General features: G+C 60.1%; 2 protein-coding genes across 15 annotated transcripts; both read right to left on the bottom strand.

Annotated features, from left to right (window-relative positions):
- Positions 1-155: 155 nt before the first annotated feature.
- On the bottom strand, positions 156-16,086 carry PCBP2 (poly(rC) binding protein 2). Of its 13 annotated transcripts, none has more exons than XM_062606222.1 (16): positions 15,926-16,064; positions 14,022-14,123; positions 13,674-13,697; positions 13,543-13,575; positions 10,842-10,958; positions 9,594-9,725; positions 8,994-9,122; positions 7,942-8,016; positions 6,375-6,461; positions 6,131-6,196; positions 5,182-5,223; positions 4,118-4,190; positions 3,597-3,635; positions 2,701-2,753; positions 2,296-2,465; positions 156-328 (listed from the first exon to the last, which is right to left on the bottom strand). In XM_062606222.1, exons 2-16 carry the CDS (start codon positions 14,088-14,090, stop codon positions 292-294), a joined length of 1,146 nt encoding a protein of 381 aa, XP_062462206.1. In that variant the 5' UTR covers positions 14,091-14,123; positions 15,926-16,064; the 3' UTR covers positions 156-291. The 13 variants fall into 13 exon arrangements, with proteins under 13 accessions (XP_062462206.1, XP_062462207.1, XP_062462208.1 ...); XM_062606221.1 differs by lacking the exon at positions 156-328 and adding an exon at positions 1,173-1,572 and having other exon boundaries at positions 15,926-16,086; XM_062606223.1 differs by lacking the exon at positions 6,131-6,196 and having other exon boundaries at positions 15,926-16,084.
- Positions 16,087-19,725: 3,639 nt separating this feature from the next.
- Positions 19,726-20,660, bottom strand: LOC134157358 (basic proline-rich protein-like). 2 transcript variants are annotated; one of them, XM_062606210.1, is made up of 3 exons: positions 20,448-20,660; positions 20,139-20,338; positions 19,726-19,822 (listed from the first exon to the last, which is right to left on the bottom strand). In XM_062606210.1, exons 1-3 carry the CDS (start codon positions 20,602-20,604, stop codon positions 19,811-19,813), a joined length of 369 nt encoding a protein of 122 aa, XP_062462194.1. In that variant the 5' UTR covers positions 20,605-20,660; the 3' UTR covers positions 19,726-19,810. The 2 variants fall into 2 exon arrangements, with proteins under 2 accessions (XP_062462194.1, XP_062462193.1); XM_062606209.1 differs by lacking the exon at positions 19,726-19,822 and having other exon boundaries at positions 19,956-20,338; positions 20,448-20,659.
- Between the last annotated feature and the right edge of the window lie 85 nt (positions 20,661-20,745).

Below are 20,745 nucleotides of genomic sequence, written 5' to 3'. Positions count from 1 at the left end.
TATAAAACTAAGATCTGGGCTCAGCGGGTGACCGGAGGAGTTAAAACGCTGATGCTTGGGGGGGGGGGGGGGGGTGGAGGGGAGGGGGGGTGGGGGGATAAAGGAAGAGAAAAAAAAAAAAAAAAAAAAAATCATCATCAAGAAACCAAGAGAAATCCCAAACAACTCAACCTGGTGAGTGGTGGAGAACCGGAAACCCAAAAATGTCCAAACTAAGGTTCTGGAAACCTGGGGCTGGCTCTAAAGGGGCTACACAGATGGATGGTGCGAGGCCGGGCTCCGCGGCGGGCCCTAGCTGCTTCCCATGCCCCCGGTCTCCGAGGAGAGCCTGCAACGAAGAAAAGGGCGTCAGAGCGGGGCTGGGGGGGGAAAGGGAAGGAGGAGCCCCATAGGGAGGTGCCCTGCTGGGGGGGGGGGGAGCCCCATAGGGGGAAGTGGGGTACAAGGCAGAAGCAGCAAAGGGAGGGCAGCGGAACAAGGATGGGGGGCTCCAAGTGGAGAGCGCAAAGGGCTGGATCCAGAGGGAAGGGGGCGGGAGGAGGGCACCCAAAGCACCCTGGGGTGCAGCAGCGCAAGGGGAAGGAGGGAAAGGGTTGGAACCCCCCCATGGAGAGGGTTAAGGGGGGGCACACACGATGCAATGAGGGGGGGATCCCCCCTAGCAAGCAGGGCCAGCACCAGCATCCCCAAACCTGCACCAAGCAGCCACCTCCCTGCTATTTAAAGGGGGGGGCACAGCACTAGGGGTGAAAGCACCCTACTATGAGTGATGGGGGCTCCCCCCCCCGGCTCCCAACCCCCCCCCTCCCATAGCACAGATCTAGCAGAGCAGATTCTCACCGTGGCAACTTTATTACAGGGTACAGACATTCCAAGAGGATTAAATCCCGCCCCAAGTCGTTTATTCCATAACGACCCCCTCCCTCCACCCCCCCCCCCCCTTCCACAAAGCACGATTGCAACTAAAAACTGGGAAGAAAGGAGAGGAAATCGTAAGGAAAAAAAAGCTACAAGCCAGCAGGAGCAGGAGGAGTTAATGGCTCCCTAGGAGGGGAAATCATCTCTCCCCCGGCCGGGGAGGGATGAGCACGGCCTCGCTCCAAAGAGGAAGAGGAGAAGCCAAAAAGGACCCAAGGCAGTGGGGAAAGGGCTTTTGCCGGGGTTCCCCTCGGGCTTCTCCAGCTGCTGGGGCTCTCAAGGCTCCAGCAGGCTCAGTAAGGAGCAAACCTCTGTTTTTCCGCTTTCAGTTTGTTAGGGGCACCCGGCACGGCCGGAGCCAAGGCGCCTTTAGCAGCAGAGACCACATTGAGAGCCAGGAGAGGGACGGGTTTCATGCCAAGCAGACTGGAGACACAGGGGGCACTCGGAAGAGGGTTGGGGAGGCTGACGGGTGCTTCGGAGGCCGCCGCTGCGGCGAGCGAGGGGGTGGTGGTGGTGGTGGTGGTGGTGGTGGAGGAGGAGGAAGAAGAAGAAGAAGAAGAAGAAGGGGTGGAGGGTTGAGAGAGGTTGATGCTGAGGTGGTCAGGGGCCGTGGCGGAGGCTGCCTGGGAGGAGGGTTTAGCGCTTTCTAGACTGTAACAGAGCAGAAAAGGAACAAAAAAAAAAAAAGACAAAAAAACCCAAAATCGACGGGTGGGTGGAAGGGCAACAGCAGGGAGGGAGCAGCACAGCACACACAGGGCCCAGCGCGGGGAACGGGGACCCCGTCGGGCCGGCCTCGCCTTAGGGACCCCCCCCTTTCTGCGCACCCCATGGCGCTGGGGGCATCGACGCGAGGCAAAAAAGGAGGAGAGGAAAATCCCAGCGGGTCCTGGCATGGAGCTGGCAGCACGGAGCTGGGGGGGGGGCACGGCCCTGCCACGGGCCCTTCGCCTCCATCCAGAGCTCCAGGGGCTGGGAAGAGGGGAGGACGCGGCCTCGGCACGGCTGGGAGCACCCTGGGATCCTGGCATCCCACAGTGGGATGCTTGGGATTGCCCAGGAGCTGGCTCAAGGAGGGGGGGGTCCCTTCCTCTATCACCCACCAAAGATCAGCCCTCACCACACAAGCACCGGATGGAAGCAGCACAGCCCTAAACCACCTTTATGGACCCTATTCCAAGCAGGTCCAGGCCCTTCCAGCTTCCCACAAGCTGGGAAGCGACAGCACGAGGGAAAATGGGACAACACGAGAGGGAAGTGGGAGGGAAAGGGACCAAAAGCAGGAGAAGCAGGGGTTTGGGACCACCACATCCCCCCGCCCCACTCTCACCCCAATGGTGCCAGTCCCTCCCCGGGCCCGGTGCGGGCGCTCACCTGACATTGATTAGATACTGGGCCAAGCTGATGCTGGCGGCCGAGCCGGTGATGGTGACCTGGCGGTCGGTGGAGCCCTCCACGGGGTTGGCAATCTTGATCTGAGCCCCCGACATCTGACGGATCTCGTTGATCTTGGCGCCCTGGCGCCCGATGATGCAGCCAATCAACTGCGGGGGAAGCAGCTCCCGTTAGCATCCCAGAGCATCCAACATCCTCTTCCCCCCCCCCACAACCCCGGATCCCACTGGGCTCCATAGGCATCTCCCAAAGGGGGTTTCCTGCCTTAAAACGTGGCTGGAAACCCTAAGGGCTGAAGCCACAAGCTCCCCCCCCCCCGCTGGAAGGGCAGATCCCCATGGCTAAAGGAGGAAGCAGTGGGCTGGATCCCACCGGGATACTCACATCATTTGGAATGGTGAGTTCGTGAGAGGTGGTTTGAGCGGAGGCATCCAAACCTGCTCGGGAGACAGGGAGAAAGCGGCAGAGGTTGAGGGGGGCAGCACCCAAGGACCCACGGCTGCTGCGGCCTCGGGGCTCCCTCGGAGGCGGATTCAAGACCGGAGGGCAAGGGCAGAGCAAGCTGTGAGTTACTGCACCCTCCCCACGCCTCCTGCTGCGTGTCCGTGTCGTGTCCCCATCCCCAGCTCTCTCCCCATTGCATCCCTGTGCCCTCATTCCATGGCACCACAGATGCTCCTCGCAGGCAGCAATGTGCTTGTGCTGCTCCATCACCAGCTCTGAAGGGCTACGCTACCCCCTGCTCCTCCTCCTCATCCTCCTCCTCCTCACCACCACAGCCCCACGCCGGGCAGTGGAGCTCCACATGGGTCAGAAATGGGGTCTTAAAGGGTTTTAAAGACTTTTTTTCTCCCCCCTTTCCCAGCTCATTCCCTGCTACAGGGAGAGGTGGGAGGCTCCAGCCCTCACCCCAGGGCTATGGGGGGGGTGGAAGCAGTGTGGGGACACAACCTGGGTGTCCCCCCTTTGCCACCAGCAGTAAGTGCAGGCAAATGGCTCCAGCAGCTCCTTGGGCATGGGGTTGGGGGGGAACTGCTCCCCCTCAGCACAAGGCTGAGGGTAAAAGGAGGGGGCTCGAGGCCTCCACCGAGCCCTGCTGCTCTCCACTGAGTCCTTGCACTGCCAGGGGGGTACCTCCAGCCCGTCTAAAGCTCCCCTGAACCCCCCTTTTCCCCTCCCATCCGTGCACAAAGGCGGGGGGTGTTTAAGAGGGAGCAGGAGACCCCAGGCAGGATCCATACACGAGAGAATAACTACACATTTTGGTGTTCAATCATTACCCCAATAGCCTTTCACCTCTGGAGAGCTGGATTCAATGCCTGTCAAGATACAAGGGACAATGAGTTTCGGCCGTCTCCAGCTGAGAGCCCCAAGTGGGTATTTTAGCCACCTTAGCAGATCTACAGCAGATTTTGGGGGGTTGGGGGGGGGCACAACTCAACAGTTGCCTGCTCAGGACTGGAGCAGCCAGAGGGGAATGAGGGGGTGCTGCAGGTCCGGGGAGGGGGGGGCTCCAAATGCATCGGCAGAGCTGTGGAGGATGAGGGTGAAGAGGAAGGGAAGCAGCACGGAGGCCCTGCCTGCTCGGCGGTTGCTTCTCGGTGGTGTTCTGCCTCTTACCCCCCTGTGGCCCCCCCAGAGGCCGGTACCAAAGTCACCCCCAGGCCAGGCTGAGCTGGAAGGGGGGGGGGATGGAGATGGAGGAGGGGGGGGCACGTTTGGTTTTGGGCTGTTTGTGAGGCCCCGTGCCGAGGAGCCTGAGCCACGCTTAGCACACGTAAGAGAGAAGGAGTTTCCATACCACTGAATCCAGTGTTGCCATGAGACATTGGAAAGGGTGACTGTTGCATTGCCAACTGGTGCAGCTTGGTCAGCTAGAGGAGGAGGAGGGGAAGACAAGAGAGAGAAAGGCTGATGTTAGCCATTTCCCAAGCCCGGGGGAGGCGGGGAGGGGGACAGGACTCAGCACATCAACACAGACACTGCCAGTGGCACCGGGCCCCCCTCCCCGGCCCCATGGAGGGGGCAGGCTCCAGGCCAAGGTGGGCTGGGGAGGGCTGTGCCCACCCCCTGGTGAAGCGAGGCGGGAGAGGAGCTCAGGGACAGAAGCAGAGAGGAGAGGGCAGGGTCTGCCCCGCGCCATGCAGGGAGCAGCGAGGAGGGGGACAGGGGGGGATGTGGGGATGGAGACCGGCTCGGTCCAGCTGCCAGAGAAGCTCTTTTATAGCCCAGCTTCTTTCTAAGCCCTTCTCCTCCCTGGCCTGGTTGTGTCCAAACCCCCCCCCTCCCCTCCCCAGTGACTGCTCTAAGGGTGCCAGGAGCAGAGATCAGCCCTACGGGATGAGCATGGTGCCGAGGATGGTGGTGGCCAACAGCGCCGGTGGGAATGCCAAAGGGTCCCCCCCCCACAAGCAGGCTGGGGACAGCCTGGGCTGGGCTCAAACCCCCCCTTTTCCTTGTCCCCAAGTGCCTCGGGAGAGCCACCAAGACAGTGACCCATGGGGTGCTGGTCTGGCTTCCTCCCGAGGGGCTGCGTGCCCGGTTTAAGGAGGGGGGGGGCAAAGGAGAAGCTGGAGCTGGTGTGAAATGGCCAAGCTGGGAAGAGGGAAGGGGGGGGAAAAAAATGACATCTGGGAGCAGGGAGAGGGGAGGAAAGTGTCAGAAAGGGGGCGAGGGAAGGCAAAAGGAGGGACCTGAGGCCAGGTGAAGCTGGCTGCAGGAGGGTGAGCTTTTTTGGGGGGGAAAGCTCAGCTCAGATCATTCAGCCCCAACGGCTCGAGTCGAGAGAGCACGGAGAACGTTTTGGAACGGGGGGAGGAGGAAAAGGGGTGCATTTTAGGACAAGAAGTTGTAAACAAAACTTACATCTGGCTGTGGAATGGCATACTGTCCTTGAATGGTATAGGCCTACAAAAAGGAGGAAAACAGTCCTATTAACAACCATCGGACAGCCACCCAGGGACAGACAGATTTCAACTAGCCAGGAAGTCAGAGAGCCAAGTGGAGAGTTCTCCGGGGCGAGGGAAGTGGGGCAGGGAGAGGCAGGGGACGGATCAATGCTGGAACAAGCAGTTTCTAGCCTCAAATTGGCCTCGAGGTGGCGTTTTGGGGCGGGAATGGCCAGTTTTGGTTGCCGTCCCCCCCAAAAAAAAAACCAAAAACAAAAAAAAAAAAAACCAAAAACAAAACAGCAAAGTGGCAGACAAAAAAAAAAAAATTAAAAAAAAAAAAATCAAAAGAGAAGACGACACAACGGGCTGGGATCTTGATGAAGATGTTATGGTGTGGTGGAGTCCAACAATGCTTCTAGCCCTGCGCCCCCCCCTCGCCGACAGGGGAAGAGCTCCAAGACCCCAACCAGCCCTGCTTAGCTCCTGGCCCCCTCCTCGGCCCGGCCCAAAGAAACCTCCACCCCCCCCACCAACCCCCCTCCAATGCCAATTCCAAAAAAAAATTCCCAATCCGAGTCCTCTCGTCACTTCCACACCTAGGAAACGTCGCCGGGCAAGCTAGAGGCAATGCTGGAGCTGGCTACTGATGCTAGACAAGGCAAAAGAGAGGCATTCGGGTCGGGGGGGGACGGGGGGAACGGGGGGGGACGAGGCTGAGCGCCTGACCTGCCACAATTCCATGTCTTGAGGTTAAGGGACAGCCACAGACTTCAGATGCCTCCTGAAGCTACCCAGAAAGGAGGAGTCACTGGCTGGGGCCTGGCTGGCTAAGTCTTATGGGTGGGTTGGAGGGGGCCGGGCAGGTTGGGGATGGGTGGGAGAGGAGGGGGAGAGGGGGGTACACAGCCTCACTTCCAGGTCACCGGAAGAACTGCAGCCCAGGCTGGAATTGGCCCAAGTTCGTTGCCATGCAGTGGCTGCCGGGTGGCCTGCGTGAGGAGAGGTTGGTGGGCTCAGAGTCCAGTTCCCAGTGGACAGGAGTCCACAGCACAAAAGCCACCGGGATGACGGGGTTTTTGGGGGACGGGGACGGGGATGCCACCCTTGTTGGCAGTCTCAGAGAGGCCAAGGATTGAACAGGCCGTGGAGACTGAACTCCCCTCTCACCTCCTGAGGTGGTCCCTCCAAGTCAGTGTTGAGGCACAAGGTTGGGGCGGTGGGGGGGTAGTTCGCAGTGCCGCTGCTGTACCTGTCCTGTGGATAAATTAGAGGACTTCAGTCTCCAGGGCTGTCAATCCGAAACCTTCCGCTAACACCAAAGTCACATCGACACTTGAGCTCTGCTGGTCGAGGGCTAAACCTGCTCTAAAAGCACGGCTCTGAGCTGCAAAGACAGAGACGCGACACCACCGGGAGCGGGGCCCGGGCGGCTGCATCGGCCTGGCCGAAGGGGAACAGGGATGGAAGAGGAGGAAAAGGGGGGAGAAGACAAGGGGGAGAGGGAGGGAAGAGATGCGTGGCCATGGGAAGCCTGCTCCTCACTGCTCTAATGGGGAAGGCGGGGCGGGGAACACACGGTACAGACCCCCCCTGCCAAGGGGCTGGGAGGGGGGCACACACACACAGGGATGTACCGGCCAGAGCAGGCGCATCCCCCGGGGTGCAGAGCGGCAGGAGAAGCTCTCGGAGAGGTGGGAAGGGGCTGACCGGGATCGGGAAGGGGAGGAGGAAGAGGCAGGGAGGGTGAAGGGGTTGGGGAGGGGGAGGCCAATGCGAGGAGGTCCCCAAATCAAGCGTGGCACCAGCCTGGCGAGGGGCTGGGCGGGAGCAGAGTCAGGGCTGGCTTGGTGGGGATGGGGGGGGGGGAGGCCGGCAGCAGCTACCCCATTCCCTGCCTCTGGAATGCCAATAGCAGCCCCCGGGGCTGGCTCAGGGCTCCAGGCCGTGCCGGAGCCCATCCCAAGGGATCTCCCTGCCAGCGGATGCGTCTGCACCAGTATCCGTGGGGTCTGTGCCTCCCAAAGCCTTAAGGCAACCCTGAGACCTGCAGGGTGGGGAGTGCATCACCCACACCCGGGCCTGAGCCTCCTGCCTTGCCCAGCAGCCTGGACACCCCCCCCCAGCAGCACCCCCCACCCCAAATAGGGCCGGGGGGGTCAGGGCCTTACAGCAGACAGGACCCAAGGGAGCCCGTGCAGGTAGCAGCGGCTCCCTGGCCCAGCTCCATCCCCACCTCACCTGATGCCTACTCCTATCTGCACCCTCCCCTCGAGCGAGACGAAGCCTTTCCGCACCCAAACCCGACCCCACAACACGAGGGGCCTTTGCACCCCAAAACAACCCCCCCCCCATGCCCCCCCAAACCCCTCAGGGCCGGTCACCCACACCAGGTCACACCGAGGCCTCGGAGCCAGCCCCAGGGATGGGGCAGAGCCTGCATTTGGCCGCTGGAATTTTGGCCTGATCCAATTCCCCCTCTGCTGCCACCACGCGGGGCTTTGGGGTGCTGTGGCTGGCTCAGCGCAGGGCTCTTTGCCAGCTCCTCTTACCCCCCACATCAGCCCTTTCGGGCCCCCCCCATCCCACCCCTGCCCTCATCCCTCCCTGGAGCAGGCTCTGGGAGGCTCAGGCCGGTGGGTGACAGGCCCGTGGAGCAGCCGACGTGCGCTGGCCACGGTGAGACCCCCCCAATCCCATCCCATCCCACACCCCGGGAGCAGAGCAGAGGCCTTACCTGACCGCCTGCAAAGATGACAGGAGAGGTGGATGGCTTGGGCCGGTACGGGATGGTGACACCCTTCGGGGGAGACTGGGGACAGGCAGAGAGCAGAGTCACACAGAGCGGCACCGCAGCGGCCATGCCCCCCGTGCCCTGCGCGGCATGGCTGGGCTCTGGGCTCAGCATCAGCCCTTTGGGAGGGAGCAAAACAACCCCATTCCTTCCCCATGCTGGGAATGGGACTGAGGGAGGACACCCAAGAACCAAAGAGGGTGACATGGGGCAGCAGGACACTGTACCCTGCACACAACCGCTCTGCTTCGGGTTCGTAAGCCAGCCCTTTGGGAGGGAGCAGAGCATCCCATTCCTGCCCCATGCTGGCAATGGGACTGAGGGAGGACACCCAAGGAGCAGAGAGGGTACAGAGGATGCTGAACCCTGCCCATTTAAGCTCTGCTTTGGGCTCAAAACCAGCCCTCTGGGAGGAGGCAGAGCAACCCCGTTCCTTCCCCATGCTGGGCATGGGACTGAGGGAGGACACCCAAGGAGCACTGAGGGTGACAAGGGACAGGAGGAGGACACCCAAGGAGCACTGAGGCTGACAAGGGACAGGAGGAGGACACCCAAGGAGCACTGAGGGTGACAAGGGACAGCAGGATGCTGCTGTGTACAACAATGCTCTGCTTTGGGTTCAAAATCAGCCCTCTGAGAGGAGGCAGAGCAACCCCATTCCTTCCCCATCCTGGGCAAGGGACTGAGGGAGGACACCGAAGGAGCAGAGAGGATGCCAGGGACAGCAGGAGGACACCCAAGGAGCAGGGACAGCAAGACCCCGCTGCTCCAGGCAGCTCTAGAGGCCTGGCTCAACACTGGTTTAAGCCTCACCTGGAGAAAGGAGGCTGTAATCCCCACTATCCCTTTATCCCCCCCCATTTATCCCTCCTCAGCGTTTTCCACTCGCCAGGAGGGCTGCAGCTCAGCGAGGGCAGGAGGGATCCCTGCATTCCCAACGGGACACAGCCAGCTCCGGCAGGGGGAGGTGGGAGGGCAGGAAGGGGGGGCCCTACCTCCAGCATGACGACGCAGATCTGTTTGACACACTCGATGATGGACTGTGGGATCCCAGCGATGGTGATGGCTCGCTCGGTGGAGTTGGGCAGCATGTCCCCGGCCACCTGGACCTGTGCCCCCGTGCTCTGGCCAGGGGTAAAAATAGGCTGTGAGGGCCTGGGGAGGGCTGTGAGCTCAGCAGCAAAGCCTGCAGCAGGGTTATACATAGCCAGCCCCCCCTCCCAGCATCAAAATCCTTTAATCCTAGCTGGAAATTATTTGGGAGCCCGGGGCAGGAGAGGAGGGTCTGGGTGCAGCAGCACAGAGTTAACCCATCACAGCCCAGGGGGGCAGGGACCAGGGTTAAATGGCACCCGCTGAGGCCTGGAAGCGTGATCCCTCCTTCAAACAAGTGGGAAAACACTGGAGAGAGGGAGAAATCAAGAGCCCTGGGAAAGCAGGGAGCAGGAATCCAGTGCTGGGAAGGGGAAGGTCTGCCCCAGGCTCGGTTTCACCAGCACTAAAAATACAAAGAGCTCCCAAGGAGCGATGCCAGGCTGGGGCTGGGGCTGGGGCATGGACTGATCCCTCGGGGCGCCCTGGAATTCCACACGCACCTCTCGGATCTCCTTGATCTTGCAGCCTCCCTTGCCAATGAGGGACCCGCACTGGCTGGCGGGCACCACGAGCCGCAGGGTGACCGGGGGCCGGCTGGCGGCCGTGCTGTTGGTCATGGAGCTGCTGATGTCCTGCGGGAGGGAAGAGGAGGCACTCACAGGGATGTGGGGGGGGAGAAATGATCCTGGCACCAGAGCCCAGGTCAAGGTGACCCTGGGCATATCCCGGCCCTGTTCCCAGGAATGGCATGGGAAGGATGGATGCAGCAGCCAAGTTCTGTGTTGTCTGCTTGGAAAGGGGGGGTTTAACCTCTCCCCCCCAGCCCAGTGGCAATGGGGGGGGGGGACATCCCATCATCCCACATGGGAACGGGCTGTGCTGGAGCTCGGCATTCCCGGCACCGGGATCAGAGCAGGAGCAGGCAGAGGAGAACAGGCCTGGCACGGGTGGCAGCCGTCATGTGCTGAAGGGGGAGGAGGCACAAGGCCATGGCTCAGACCTAAAATAAAGCTTTAACTCCGAGCGCAGCGCTTGGAATGTGGGAGCTGGGATGGGACTGGGAGCACTTGGAAATCTCCAGCGCTTGGGATACAGCACAAACAGCTCCTGTTGGGCAGCAGCGAGGCCCCGGGGCCGCCTCCTCCATTGGGAAGGATCCCAAATCCAACTGAAAACAGGGTTTTCACCCCCAGAAGCAAGGCGAGGGCTGTGGGGCTCAGCCCCAGGTCAAGAACGCTCCCGCCTTCCAAAGGATGTGGAGCGGGATGGAAGCTCAATACCATCACCCTGAGCAGGCTCTAACGCCCGGATCCAGGTTATCCAGGCCCAGCATCCCTCCTGGAAGTCGATTCAACAGGAGCAGGGGCACGATGCAGCTCCGCACCCCCAGGCCCCCTCCTCGGCAGGGCTGGAGCAGAGGTGCAGCGGAAGGGAATCATCCTCCTGCGCAGGGGATGAGCCAAGCCAGGGCATTCCCAGCCCTGCTCCCTCTGGAGCTCTGGGGTGTTTCCAGGCCAGGAACATCCCTGTGGATCCCAGCCCTCAACCACTTAGGGCACCCAGGGAGGAGGGGTCATCCCTGGACCGAGCTGGCAGCAGAGCAAAGATGAGGCCCCACAGGGACAACAGCGGCTCATGCAGAACGAGCCCATCCCACTGCTCATCCCTAGGGAATGAGCTTCCTGCGTGCTCCGGGCCGGATCCAAGGGGATACTCATCCAGGGAAGGGCTGGAGGCTGCACACTCACCTCTTCCAGTTTGTCAATGATCATGGCAAAAGCTTTGAAGATGGCATTGGTGGGGCCAGCGAGGGTGATGATCCGCTCGGGACAATTCCCTTCGGAGATGTTGATGCGGGCACCGCTCTGCGGGAAGAGGAGCCCTCAGCACCCCGGGATCCCAAGGGATTCCCCACCAGGGACAGACCCTCCCTTGCCTGGGGCAGGGGGGATCCATCAGGATTCCCCACAGAGAAGCCTCCCTCCATCGCTCAGCTGGGCATGGAACCCGCAGCGCTTCCCACAGTGAGGAATCCTCTGGGTTCAGCACACATCCAACAGGATTCCCTCAACAGTGCTAAAAGCTCCCCTGCTCTGTTCAGTGTGGATCCATCCGGATTCCCACCACTGCTAAATCCTCACTCTGTTCAGCATGGATCCCTCAAGATGCCCACTCATGATCTACCCTCCCTCGCTCTGTTCAGCATGGATCCCTGATGACTCCCACCCATGATCCACCCTCCCTTGCTCTGTTAAGTATGGATCCCTCATGACTCCCACCCGTGATCCATCCTCCCTTGCTCTGTTCAGCATGGATCCCTGAGGATGCTCACCCATGATCCATCCTCCCTCACTCTGTTCAGTATGGATCCCTCAAGATTGTCACCCACGATCCATCCTCCCTCACTGTTCAGCATAGATCCCTCATGACTCCCACCCATGATCCATCCTCCCTCACTCTGTTCAGCATGGATCCCTCAGGATGCACACCCATGATCCATCCTCCCTCACTGTTCAGCATGGATCCCTCAGGATGCCTACCCATGATCCATCCTCCCTTGCTCTGTTCAGCATGGATCCCTCAGGACTCCCACCCATGATCCATCCCCCCTTGCTCTGCTCAGCATGGATCCCTCAGGATGCCCACCCACGCTCCATCCTCCCTTGCTCTGTTCAGCATGGATCCCTCAAGATTGTCACCCATGATCCATCCTCCCTTGCTCTGTTCAGCATGGATCCCTCAGGATGCCCACCCCTGATCCATCCTCCCTCGCTCCGTTCAGCGTGGATCCCTCATGACTCCCACCCCTGATCCATCCTCCCTCACTGTTCAGCATGGATCTCTCATGACTCCCACCCGTGATCCATCCTCCCTTGCTCTGTTCAGCATGGATCCCTCAGGATGCCCACCCGTGATCCACCCTCCCTCACTCTGTTCAGCATGGATCCCTCAGGATGCCCACCCATGATCCATCCTCCCTCACTGTTCAGCATGGATCCCTCATGACTCTCACCCCTGATCCATCCTCCCTTGCTCTGTTCAGCATGGATCCCTCATAACTCCCACCCGTGATCCATCCTCCCTCACTGTTCACTATGGATCCCTCAGGATGCACACCTTCCTCACTCTGTTCAGCATGGATCCCTCATGACTCCCACCTGTGATCTATCCTCTCTTACTCTGTTCAGTATGGATCCCTCAGGATTGTCAGCTGTGATCCACCCTCCGTCACTGTTCAGCATCGATCCCTCAGGATGCCCACCCATGATCCATCCTCCCTCACTCTGTTCAGCATGGATCCCTCAGTATTGTCACCCATGATCCATCCTCCCTCACTCTGTTCAGCATGAACCCCTCAGGATGCCCACCCATGATCCACCCTCCCTCGCTCTGTTCAGCATGGATCCCTCATGACTCCCACCCATGATCCATCCTCCCTTGCTCTGTTCAGCATGGATCCCTCAGGATGCCCACCCCTGATCCATCCTCCCTTGCTCTGTTCAGCATGAACCCCTCAGGACTCCCACCCGTGATCCATCCTCCCTTGCTCTGTTCAGCATGGATCCCTCAGGATGCCCACCCATGATCCATCCTCCCTCACTGTTCAGCATGGATCCCTCAGGATGCCCACCCCTGATCCATCCTCCCTCGCTCTGTTCAGTATGGGTCCCTCATGACTCCCACCCCTGATCCATCCTCCCCCACTGTTCAGCATGGATCCCTCAGGATCCCCACCCCTGATCCACCCCCCCTCACTCTGTTCAGCATGGATCCCTCAGGATGCCCACCTGTGTTCCTTCCTCCCTCACTGTTCAGCATGGATCCCTCAGGACTCCCACCCATGATCCACCCTCCCTTGCTCCGTTCAGCATGGATCCCTCATGACTCCCACCCATGATCCACCCTCCCTTGCTCTGTTCAGCATGGATCCCTCATGACTCCCACCCCGATCCATCCTCCCTCACTGTTCAGTATGGATCCCTGATGACTCCCACCCCTGATCCATCCTCCCTTGCTCTGTTCAGCATGGATCCCTCATGACTTCCACCCATGATCCACCCTCCCTCACTGTTCAGCATGGATCCCTCATAACTCCCACCCGTGATCCACCCTCCCTTGCTCTGTTCAGTATGGATCCCTCATGACTTCCACCCCTGATCCATCCTCCCTCACTGTTCAGCATGGATCCCTCAGGACTCCCACCCCTGATCCATCCTCCCTCGCTCCATTCAGCATGGATCCCTCCGGATCCCCAGCCGTGCTCCCTCCTCCTCGCACCGCCTCAGCATTCCCCGCACTGATCCCTCCTCCCTGCCTCGCCTCCCTCGGGATTCCCTGCTGTGATCCCTCCCGGCAGCCATCTTCTCCGGCCCCGCTTCCCGCCGGCTCTGCCTTCCCTTCCCAGCCTGCCCCGCGCGGCACCGCCGCGATTCCCATTTCCCGACTCACCTCCTCCCGCATCTTCTTCACGGATTCCCCCTTCTGTGCCGGGAGAGAGAAGGGAAAAGGCATCAGTGGCTGGGGGGGGGCACCGGGAAGGAGGCGGGGGGGCAGGGAGCGGGGCTTTGCTGCTCACTTACCTTCCCAATGATGCTTCCCACCTCCTGGGATGGAAACAAAAGCAGGAATTACTCAGTGCTTCCCAAACTCCGGGTGTTCCAAGCTTAAACAAATCCCTTCAGGAGCCCAAACGTGTTCCTCAGCGCCTCAGCCCCCCCCGCCCCGACTCAACTCCACGCTCCCAAAGCTCCTGCCCTGCTTCCCAAAGCCGGGATTTTTCTTGCTGCCCCAAGCCCTGCTGAGCTGCCCAGGAGGCAGCCAGGTGCCAAGACCGCATTCCCGACATTCCCAAGCCCGCAGCCGGCTCCAAGGCGTCCAAGCGAGGCGGATTCGGTGCCGGGGCATTCCCCCATCCCACAGGCACGTACCTTCCCGTGCATGAGCAGCCGGATGGTGAGCGTCACATTTAAACCTCCTTCAATGACCCCGGTGTCCATCTCGAGCTGGGCTTTGGTCACTGCTGAGCGGAGCTACAGGGAAGACAGGGGCGGATTGAGGGCTCGTCCCAACCCTTCCCTGCCGTTCCGGAGCCATCCCATGGGATTGGAGCCTCTCTGTGCCTCCTTCTCCTTCCTCAACACCCACCCCCCCCCACGGCGGGTGTGGGGATGCTCCTCTCCCAGCGGCGATGGGCAGAGCTGATCCACAGCGATCCCGGCTCCTGCCTGGCATCTTCCCGGGCTCAATTCCACCCGGATCCAGCTCCAGTGGGGCCTCAGGCTCCCTCTCAGCCCCAGAGGCTTCCCCAGCTCCAAAGAACTCCAAACCCTTCACCTAGACCAGGAGTTTTCCTCCCCCTGCACCAACAAACCCCCGTTTCCTGCTGGCTTTACCCCATCTGGGGACGAGAAACCCGGAATTCCCAACTTTTCCCTGTGCCGGGAATGCTTTTCCAGCCCCGGGGCTGAACTGCTTTACTCCAAGCAGATAAAGCCACATGAGCACACGATCAGGTTTCAACCAACGTGTGCCCCCCCCCTCTTCCCCCGCTTGGAAAACACAGGGATCGGGCCCCAGTTGAACTGGGAATTCCATTAAACTTCCTTTAGCCCCGGCTTCTCCTCCAGGCCTTGTTTACCCAAGCCCCAAGGATCCAGCGGGATCCAGCCCATCGTGCTCCGGGTTAATGCTCTTATTGAAGAGGGAACCACAGGCACAAACCGGGGCTCAACCTCCATAAACCCGGCCGGAATTCCCACTTTGGGAAGCGGCTCTCAGGAGCCGAGCCCGGCAGCCATAGACGGAAGAGGGAAGGAAGAGGTGAAGCCGGAGCTGGGCTGTTCAGGAGCATGGGAGCCGCGGATCCCGGTCCCATTCCCGGCCCCCGCTGCCCATGGGCATTGCTCGGTGATCCCGGCGCTTCTTTCCCATCCCAAAGCGCCGGGGGGGGGAGGCAAAGGGGGAAGCGGAGCCGCGGCGGGAGCCGGCGCTGTGATCCCGGCTTCCCTGCGGGAAAACGGCCCCCGAGCCGCTCCGTACCCGCTCCCGGGACCATAACGGGGGAAGCGGAGGGAAGGCGGCTCCGATCCCGGCTCCGAACCGGGATCTGGGGGGGGAAGAAAGGGAACGGAACCGAGCCCCGAGCGCGGCCACATCCGGATGGCGGCGCTGAACCAGGCCCGGGCCGTGGGGGGGGGACCGGGAAGTCCCGGAGCGGCTCAGGCCGGAGGGAACCGGAGCCGCAAACCGGGCCCGGGAGGGGGGAGGGGAACAGCCCCCCCCCCCGCGATGGCGGCAAAACCGGGCCCGGTGAGGAGAAAAAAATTCAAAATAACAATAAAAAAAGTGAAAAATGGGAAAAAAAAGAAAAAAAAAAGAAACAGTGGGGAAAAAAGCAAAATAAAACAAAAAAAAAGGAAAAAATCACGGCCCCCCCCCGCCCCCCCCCGTCGGTACCGGGTGGGGGGGGGGGGGGTCGCCGCCATGTGACGCACGAGCCCCCCCGGGCCGGTCTCCGCCGTGGGGAGGGGGCGGGGGGGAGGTTACAGTGGGGGAGGGGCAGCGGCTGAGCCCCCCCCCCCCCCCCCCAACCCCCACCGCGGGCGGGCCCGGCCCCGCGCCGCGCACGCAGGCCGCGGCCTAGGTAGGCCGCGAGTAGGCCGCGCGTAGGCCGCGGTGTGCGGTGAGGGCGCGGCCGGGCGCCGCGAGGCGGGGAGCGGCCGGAGCGGGGTACGCGAGGCCGAGGCTTCGTCGATGCGGCGGGAGAAGGGAGCGGATGGAGGAGGGAAAGCGGGCAAACGGGGAGAGGAGACGGGATGGGGGTCGGGCCTACCTGGAGCAGCGCCGGTAACGGCGGCGGGAGAAGGGCGCTGCGGGCGGAGCGGGAGCGGGAGGAGGAGGAGGAGGAGGAAGAGGAGGAGGAGGAGGGAGGGGAGGAGGGGAGGGAAGGTGGGGGGGGGCGGCGGCGGGAGCGGCGGACGCGGCGGGAGCGGCGGCGCTGCTCGAGCTGCGGCGGCCGCGGCGGCTCTGGGCGGGGGCGGCGGCGGCGGCGCGATTTACACCCGGCCCGACCCGGAAACGGACGTACCAACGAGGCGAGGCGGGGCGGGGACAGAGCGGGCACCGAGCCCCGCCCCCAGCACCACCGAGACCGCGCGGGGAGAGGCAGAGCGGCAGCGGGGGAGAGGGGGGCGCTGCGGCGGAGCGGAGGACTGAGGGGAGGGGGCAAAGGGGCAAGGAGAGGGGAGAGGGGGGCGATAACGGGGGTGATAACGGGGTATAAAGAAGACAGTAATGGGGATAAAGGGGGCAATAGCAGGGTATAAGGAGGGCGATAGCATAGTATAAAGAAGGTAATAATGGGGTATAAGGGGGGCAATAATGGGGTATAAAGGGGGCAATAGCAGGGTATAAGGGGGCAATAATGGGGTATAAAGGGGCAATAACGGGGTGTAAGGGGGGCAATAACGGGGTATAAGGGGGGCAATAACGGGGTGTAAGGAGGGCGATAATGTAGTATAAAGAAGGCAGTAATGGGGTATAAAGGGGGCAATAGCGGGGTATAAGGAGGGCGATAGCATATTATAAAGAAGGTAATAATGGGGTATAAGGGGGGCAATACCGGGGTATAAGGGGGCAATAACGGGGTATAAGGGGGGGCAATAATGTAGTATAAAGAAGGCAGTAATGGGGTATAAAGGGGGCAATAGCAGGGTATAAGGGGGCAATAACGGGGTATAAGGGGGGACAATAACGGGATATAAGGGGGCAATAACGGGGTATAAGGGGGGCAATAATGTAGTATAAAGAAGGCAGTAATGGGGTATAAAGGGGGCAATAACAGGGTATAAGGAGGGCGATAGCATAAAGAGGGTAATAATGGGGTATAAGGGGGGCAATAATGGGGTATAAAGGGGGCAATAGCAGGGTATAAGGGGGCAATAATGGGGTGTAAGGAGGGCGATAATGTAGTATAAAGAAGACAGTAATGGGGTATAAAGGGGGAAATAGCGGGTTGTAAGGAGGGCGATAGCATAGTATAAAGAAGGTAATAATGGGGTATAACAGGGGCAATAACAGGGTATAAGGGGAGCAATAATGGGTTGTAAGGAAGGCGATAATGTAGTATAAAGAAGGCAGTAATGGGGTATAAAGGGGGCAATAACGGGGTATAAGGAGGATGATAACGGGCTATAAGGAGGGTGATAATGTAGTATAAAGAAGACAGTAATGGGGTATAAAGGGGGCAATAATGGGGTATAAGGGAGGCAATAACGGGGTATAAAGGGGGCAATAATGGGGTATAAGGGGGCAATAACGGGGTATAAGGAGGGCGATAGCATAGTATAAAGAAGGTAATGGGTATAAAAGGGGCAATAGCGGGGTATAAGGGGGCAATAATGGGGTGTAAGGAGGGTGATAATGTATAAAGAAGGCAGTAATGGGGTATAAAGGGGGCAATAGCAGGGTATAAGGAGGGCGATAGCACAGTATAAAGAAGGTAATGGGTATAAAAGGGGCAATAGCGGGGTATAAGGGGCAATAATGGGGTATAAAGGGGGCAATAATGGGGTATAAGGGGGGCAATAACGGGATATAAGGAGAGCAATAATGGAGTATAAAGGGGGCAATAGCAGGGTATAAGGGGGCAATAATGGGGTATAAAAGGGGTGATAACGGGATATAAGGGGGGCAAATAACGGGGTATAAGGAGGGTGATAACATAGTATAAAGAAGACAGTAATGGGGTATAAAGAGGGAATAGCAGGGTATAAGGGGGCAATAATGGGGTATAAAGGGGGTGATAACGGGATATAAGGGGGCAATAATGTGGTATAAAGAAGGCAGTAATGGGGTATAAAGGGGGGAATAGTGGTGTATAAGGGGGCAATAATGGGGTATAAGGGGAGGCGATAATGGGATATAAGAGGAGCAATAGCAGGGTATAAGGGGGTAATAATGGGGTATAAAGGGGGCGATAAGGGGATATAAGGGAGGTGATAACGGAGTATAAGGAGAGCAATAATGGGGTATAAAGGGGGCAATAATGTGGCATAAAGGGAGCAATAGTGGGGTATAAAGCAGGCAATAACGGGATATAAGGGGGCAATAATGGGGTATAAGGAGGGCGATAAGGTAGTATAAAGAAGACAGCAATGGGGAATAAAGGGGGCAATATCGGGGTATGAAGGGGGCAATAACAGGGTATAAGGAGGGCGATAATGTAGTATAAAGAAGACAATAATGGGGTATAAAGGGGGCAATAGCAGGGTATAAGGGGGCAATAATGGGGTATAAAGGGGGCAATAATGTAGTATAAAGAAGGCAGTAATGGGGTATAAAGGGGGTGATAACAGGACATAAGGGGGGAAATAATGGAGTATGAAGGGGCAATAACAGGGTATAAGGAGGGTGATAATGTAGTATAAAGAAGACAGTAATGGGGTATAAAGGGGCAATAGCGGGGTATAAGGGGGGGATAACGGGATATAAGGAGGCAATAATGGGGTATAAGAGAGGCAATAACGGGTATAAGGGGGGCAATAATGGAGTATAAGGGGGCAGGAAAACGACAATGGGGTAACGGGAGTAATGGGGACCTGGGGGACTGCATGGGGGCAACAACAGGGGGCAAGAAGGGGGCAACTGGGGTCTGGAGGGGGACAATAATGGGGTATAAGGGGGCAAGAAGAGGACAATGGGAGGTAGTGGGGGCATGAGGGGCTGGAGGTGGCACAATAATGGGGGCAATGGGGACAAGAAGGAAGCAGGGGGCAGGTTGGGGGCCATGGGGCAGGTTCCCCCCCTCCATGCTGACAGGGGGTGTGTGTTTGTCCCCCCACCTCAATGGCACAAAGGAGACACTGACACAATGAGGGGGTCCCAGGGCTTTATTGGGGAACAGCGGGGGCACCCCAGCATCCCCCAGCGCCCCCCAGCACCCAGGGCCTGCCTGCGGGCTGAGGGGACGGGGGGGGAGCACCAGGACATGGGAGGTCCTGGTTGGGCACGTGTGGTCATGGATGGACACAGGAGATCCCAGGGAGGTCCTGCTTGGCCATGGGTGGTCATGGATGCAGGTCCCACGTGGCCATGGGTGGTCATGGATGCAGGTCCCACATGGCCATGGATGCAGGTCCCACGTGGCCATGGATGCAGGTCCCACGTGGTCATGGATGCAGGTCCCACGTGGTCATGGGTGGTCATGGATGCAGGTCCCACGTGGTCATGGATGCAGGTCCCACGTGGCCATGGGTGGTCATGGATGCAGGTCCCACATGGCCATGGATGGTCATGGATGCAGGTCCCATGTGGCCATGGGTGGCCATGGATGCAGGTCCCACGTGGTCATGGGTGGCCATGGATGCAGGTTCCACGTGGTCATGGGTGGTCATGGATGCAGGTCCCACGTGGTCATGGATGGTCATGGATGCAGGTCCCACATGGCCATGGGTAGTCATGGATGCAGGTCCCATGTGGCCATGGGTGGCCATGGATGCAGGTCCCACGTGGCCATGGGTGGTCATGGGTGGCCATGGATGCAGGTCCCACATGGTCATGGATGCAGGTCCCACGTGGTCATGGGTGGTCATGGGTGGCCATGGATGCAGGTCCCACGTGGTCATGGGTTGGTCACAGTTTCACACTGGTGGTCATGGGAGGTCTTCACAGTGATGGTCACGGGTGGTCACAGATGCTCATGGATGCTCCTAGTTGCTCATGGGTGGTCATGGTTGGACATGGGTGGTCATGCCTGGTCATGCATGGTCATGGATGCAGGTCCCACATGGCCACGGGTGGTCATGGATGCAGGTCCCAGGTGGTCATGGATGGTTCTGTGTGGTCATGGATGCACACAGAAGCTCATGGTTGGACACGGGTGGTCATGCATGGTCATAGAAGCAGGTCCCATGAGGTCATGCATGGTCATGGATGCAGGTCCCACATGGTCACGGGTGGTCATGGACGCAGGTCCCAGGTGGCCACGGGTTGGTCACGGCTTCACGCTGGTGGTCATGGGAGGTCAGAGATGCTCCTGGGTGGTCCTGGGCACACGCTTGGTCACGCCTGGCCATGGACACGGGTGGTCCTGGGGGCCGGGGGCACACGGGATGGACACGGGATGGACACGGGGTGGTCATGGGGTGGTCATGGGGTGGCCACAGCAGGAGGTGGCCACTGGCCCCTGGTGGTGGCCTCAATCGGAGTCGCTGCTGGAGGAGGAGGAGGAGGAGGACGAAGAGCCCTGGGTGGTGGGGGGGGAACAGGAGAGACGTGAGCACCCTGGGGACCCCCAAGTGCCCCCCCCCATGTGTGTGACCCCCTCCCCATGTGTGTGACCCCCCCCCCATCACCTTGTGCCTCTTGTGAGCCTTCTTCATCTTCTTCTTCATCTTCTTCGCCGCCTTCTTGTCCAGCACAGGGGGGTAGAGGGGGGGCACCCCATGGTGGGGGGGGCCCGGGGGGGGCATCCCAGGGTGGGGGGGGCACCCTGGGGGTCCCATTGGGCATGGTGGGGGCCCACAATGGGGTGGGGGAGGCCCAGGGGGGTATGGGGGTTGCCCCGGTCCCCCCGGTGGGTGTGGGGGTGCCCCGGGGGGGGGGTGCATGGGGTTGGGAGGGGGGGGGCACATGGGGTTTGGGGGGTACACG

The sequence above is a fragment of the Pezoporus occidentalis genome, unplaced genomic scaffold, assembly GCF_034315485.1.
Source record: "Pezoporus occidentalis ecotype Australia unplaced genomic scaffold, CSIRO_AGI_Poc_V1 ctg948, whole genome shotgun sequence".
Lineage (NCBI taxonomy): Eukaryota > Metazoa > Chordata > Aves > Psittaciformes > Psittacidae > Pezoporus > Pezoporus occidentalis.
This window is presented reverse-complemented; position numbering and strand designations above follow the sequence as displayed.

What these genes read in the sequence shown, in the direction of transcription:
- LOC134157358 (XM_062606209.1), bottom strand. Translation starts at nt 20,604, where the DNA reads ATGCCCAATGGGACCCCCAGGGTGCCCCCCCCACCCTGGGATGCCCCC. An exon ending in AGGCTCACAAGAGGCACAAG is followed by an intron (nt 20,339 to 20,447) that starts GTGATGGGGGGG and finishes CCCACCACCCAG; the next exon opens with GGCTCTTCGTCCTCCTCCTC.
- PCBP2 (XM_062606221.1), bottom strand. Translation starts at nt 14,090, where the DNA reads ATGGACACCGGGGTCATTGAAGGAGGTTTAAATGTGACGCTCACCATC. An exon ending in ATGCCATTCCACAGCCAGAT is followed by an intron (nt 4,191 to 5,181) that starts GTAAGTTTTGTT and finishes CTCCTCCTCTAG; the next exon opens with CTGACCAAGCTGCACCAGTT. An exon ending in CAGTATCTAATCAATGTCAG is followed by an intron (nt 1,573 to 2,295) that starts GTGAGCGCCCGC and finishes GCTCTGTTACAG; the next exon opens with TCTAGAAAGCGCTAAACCCT.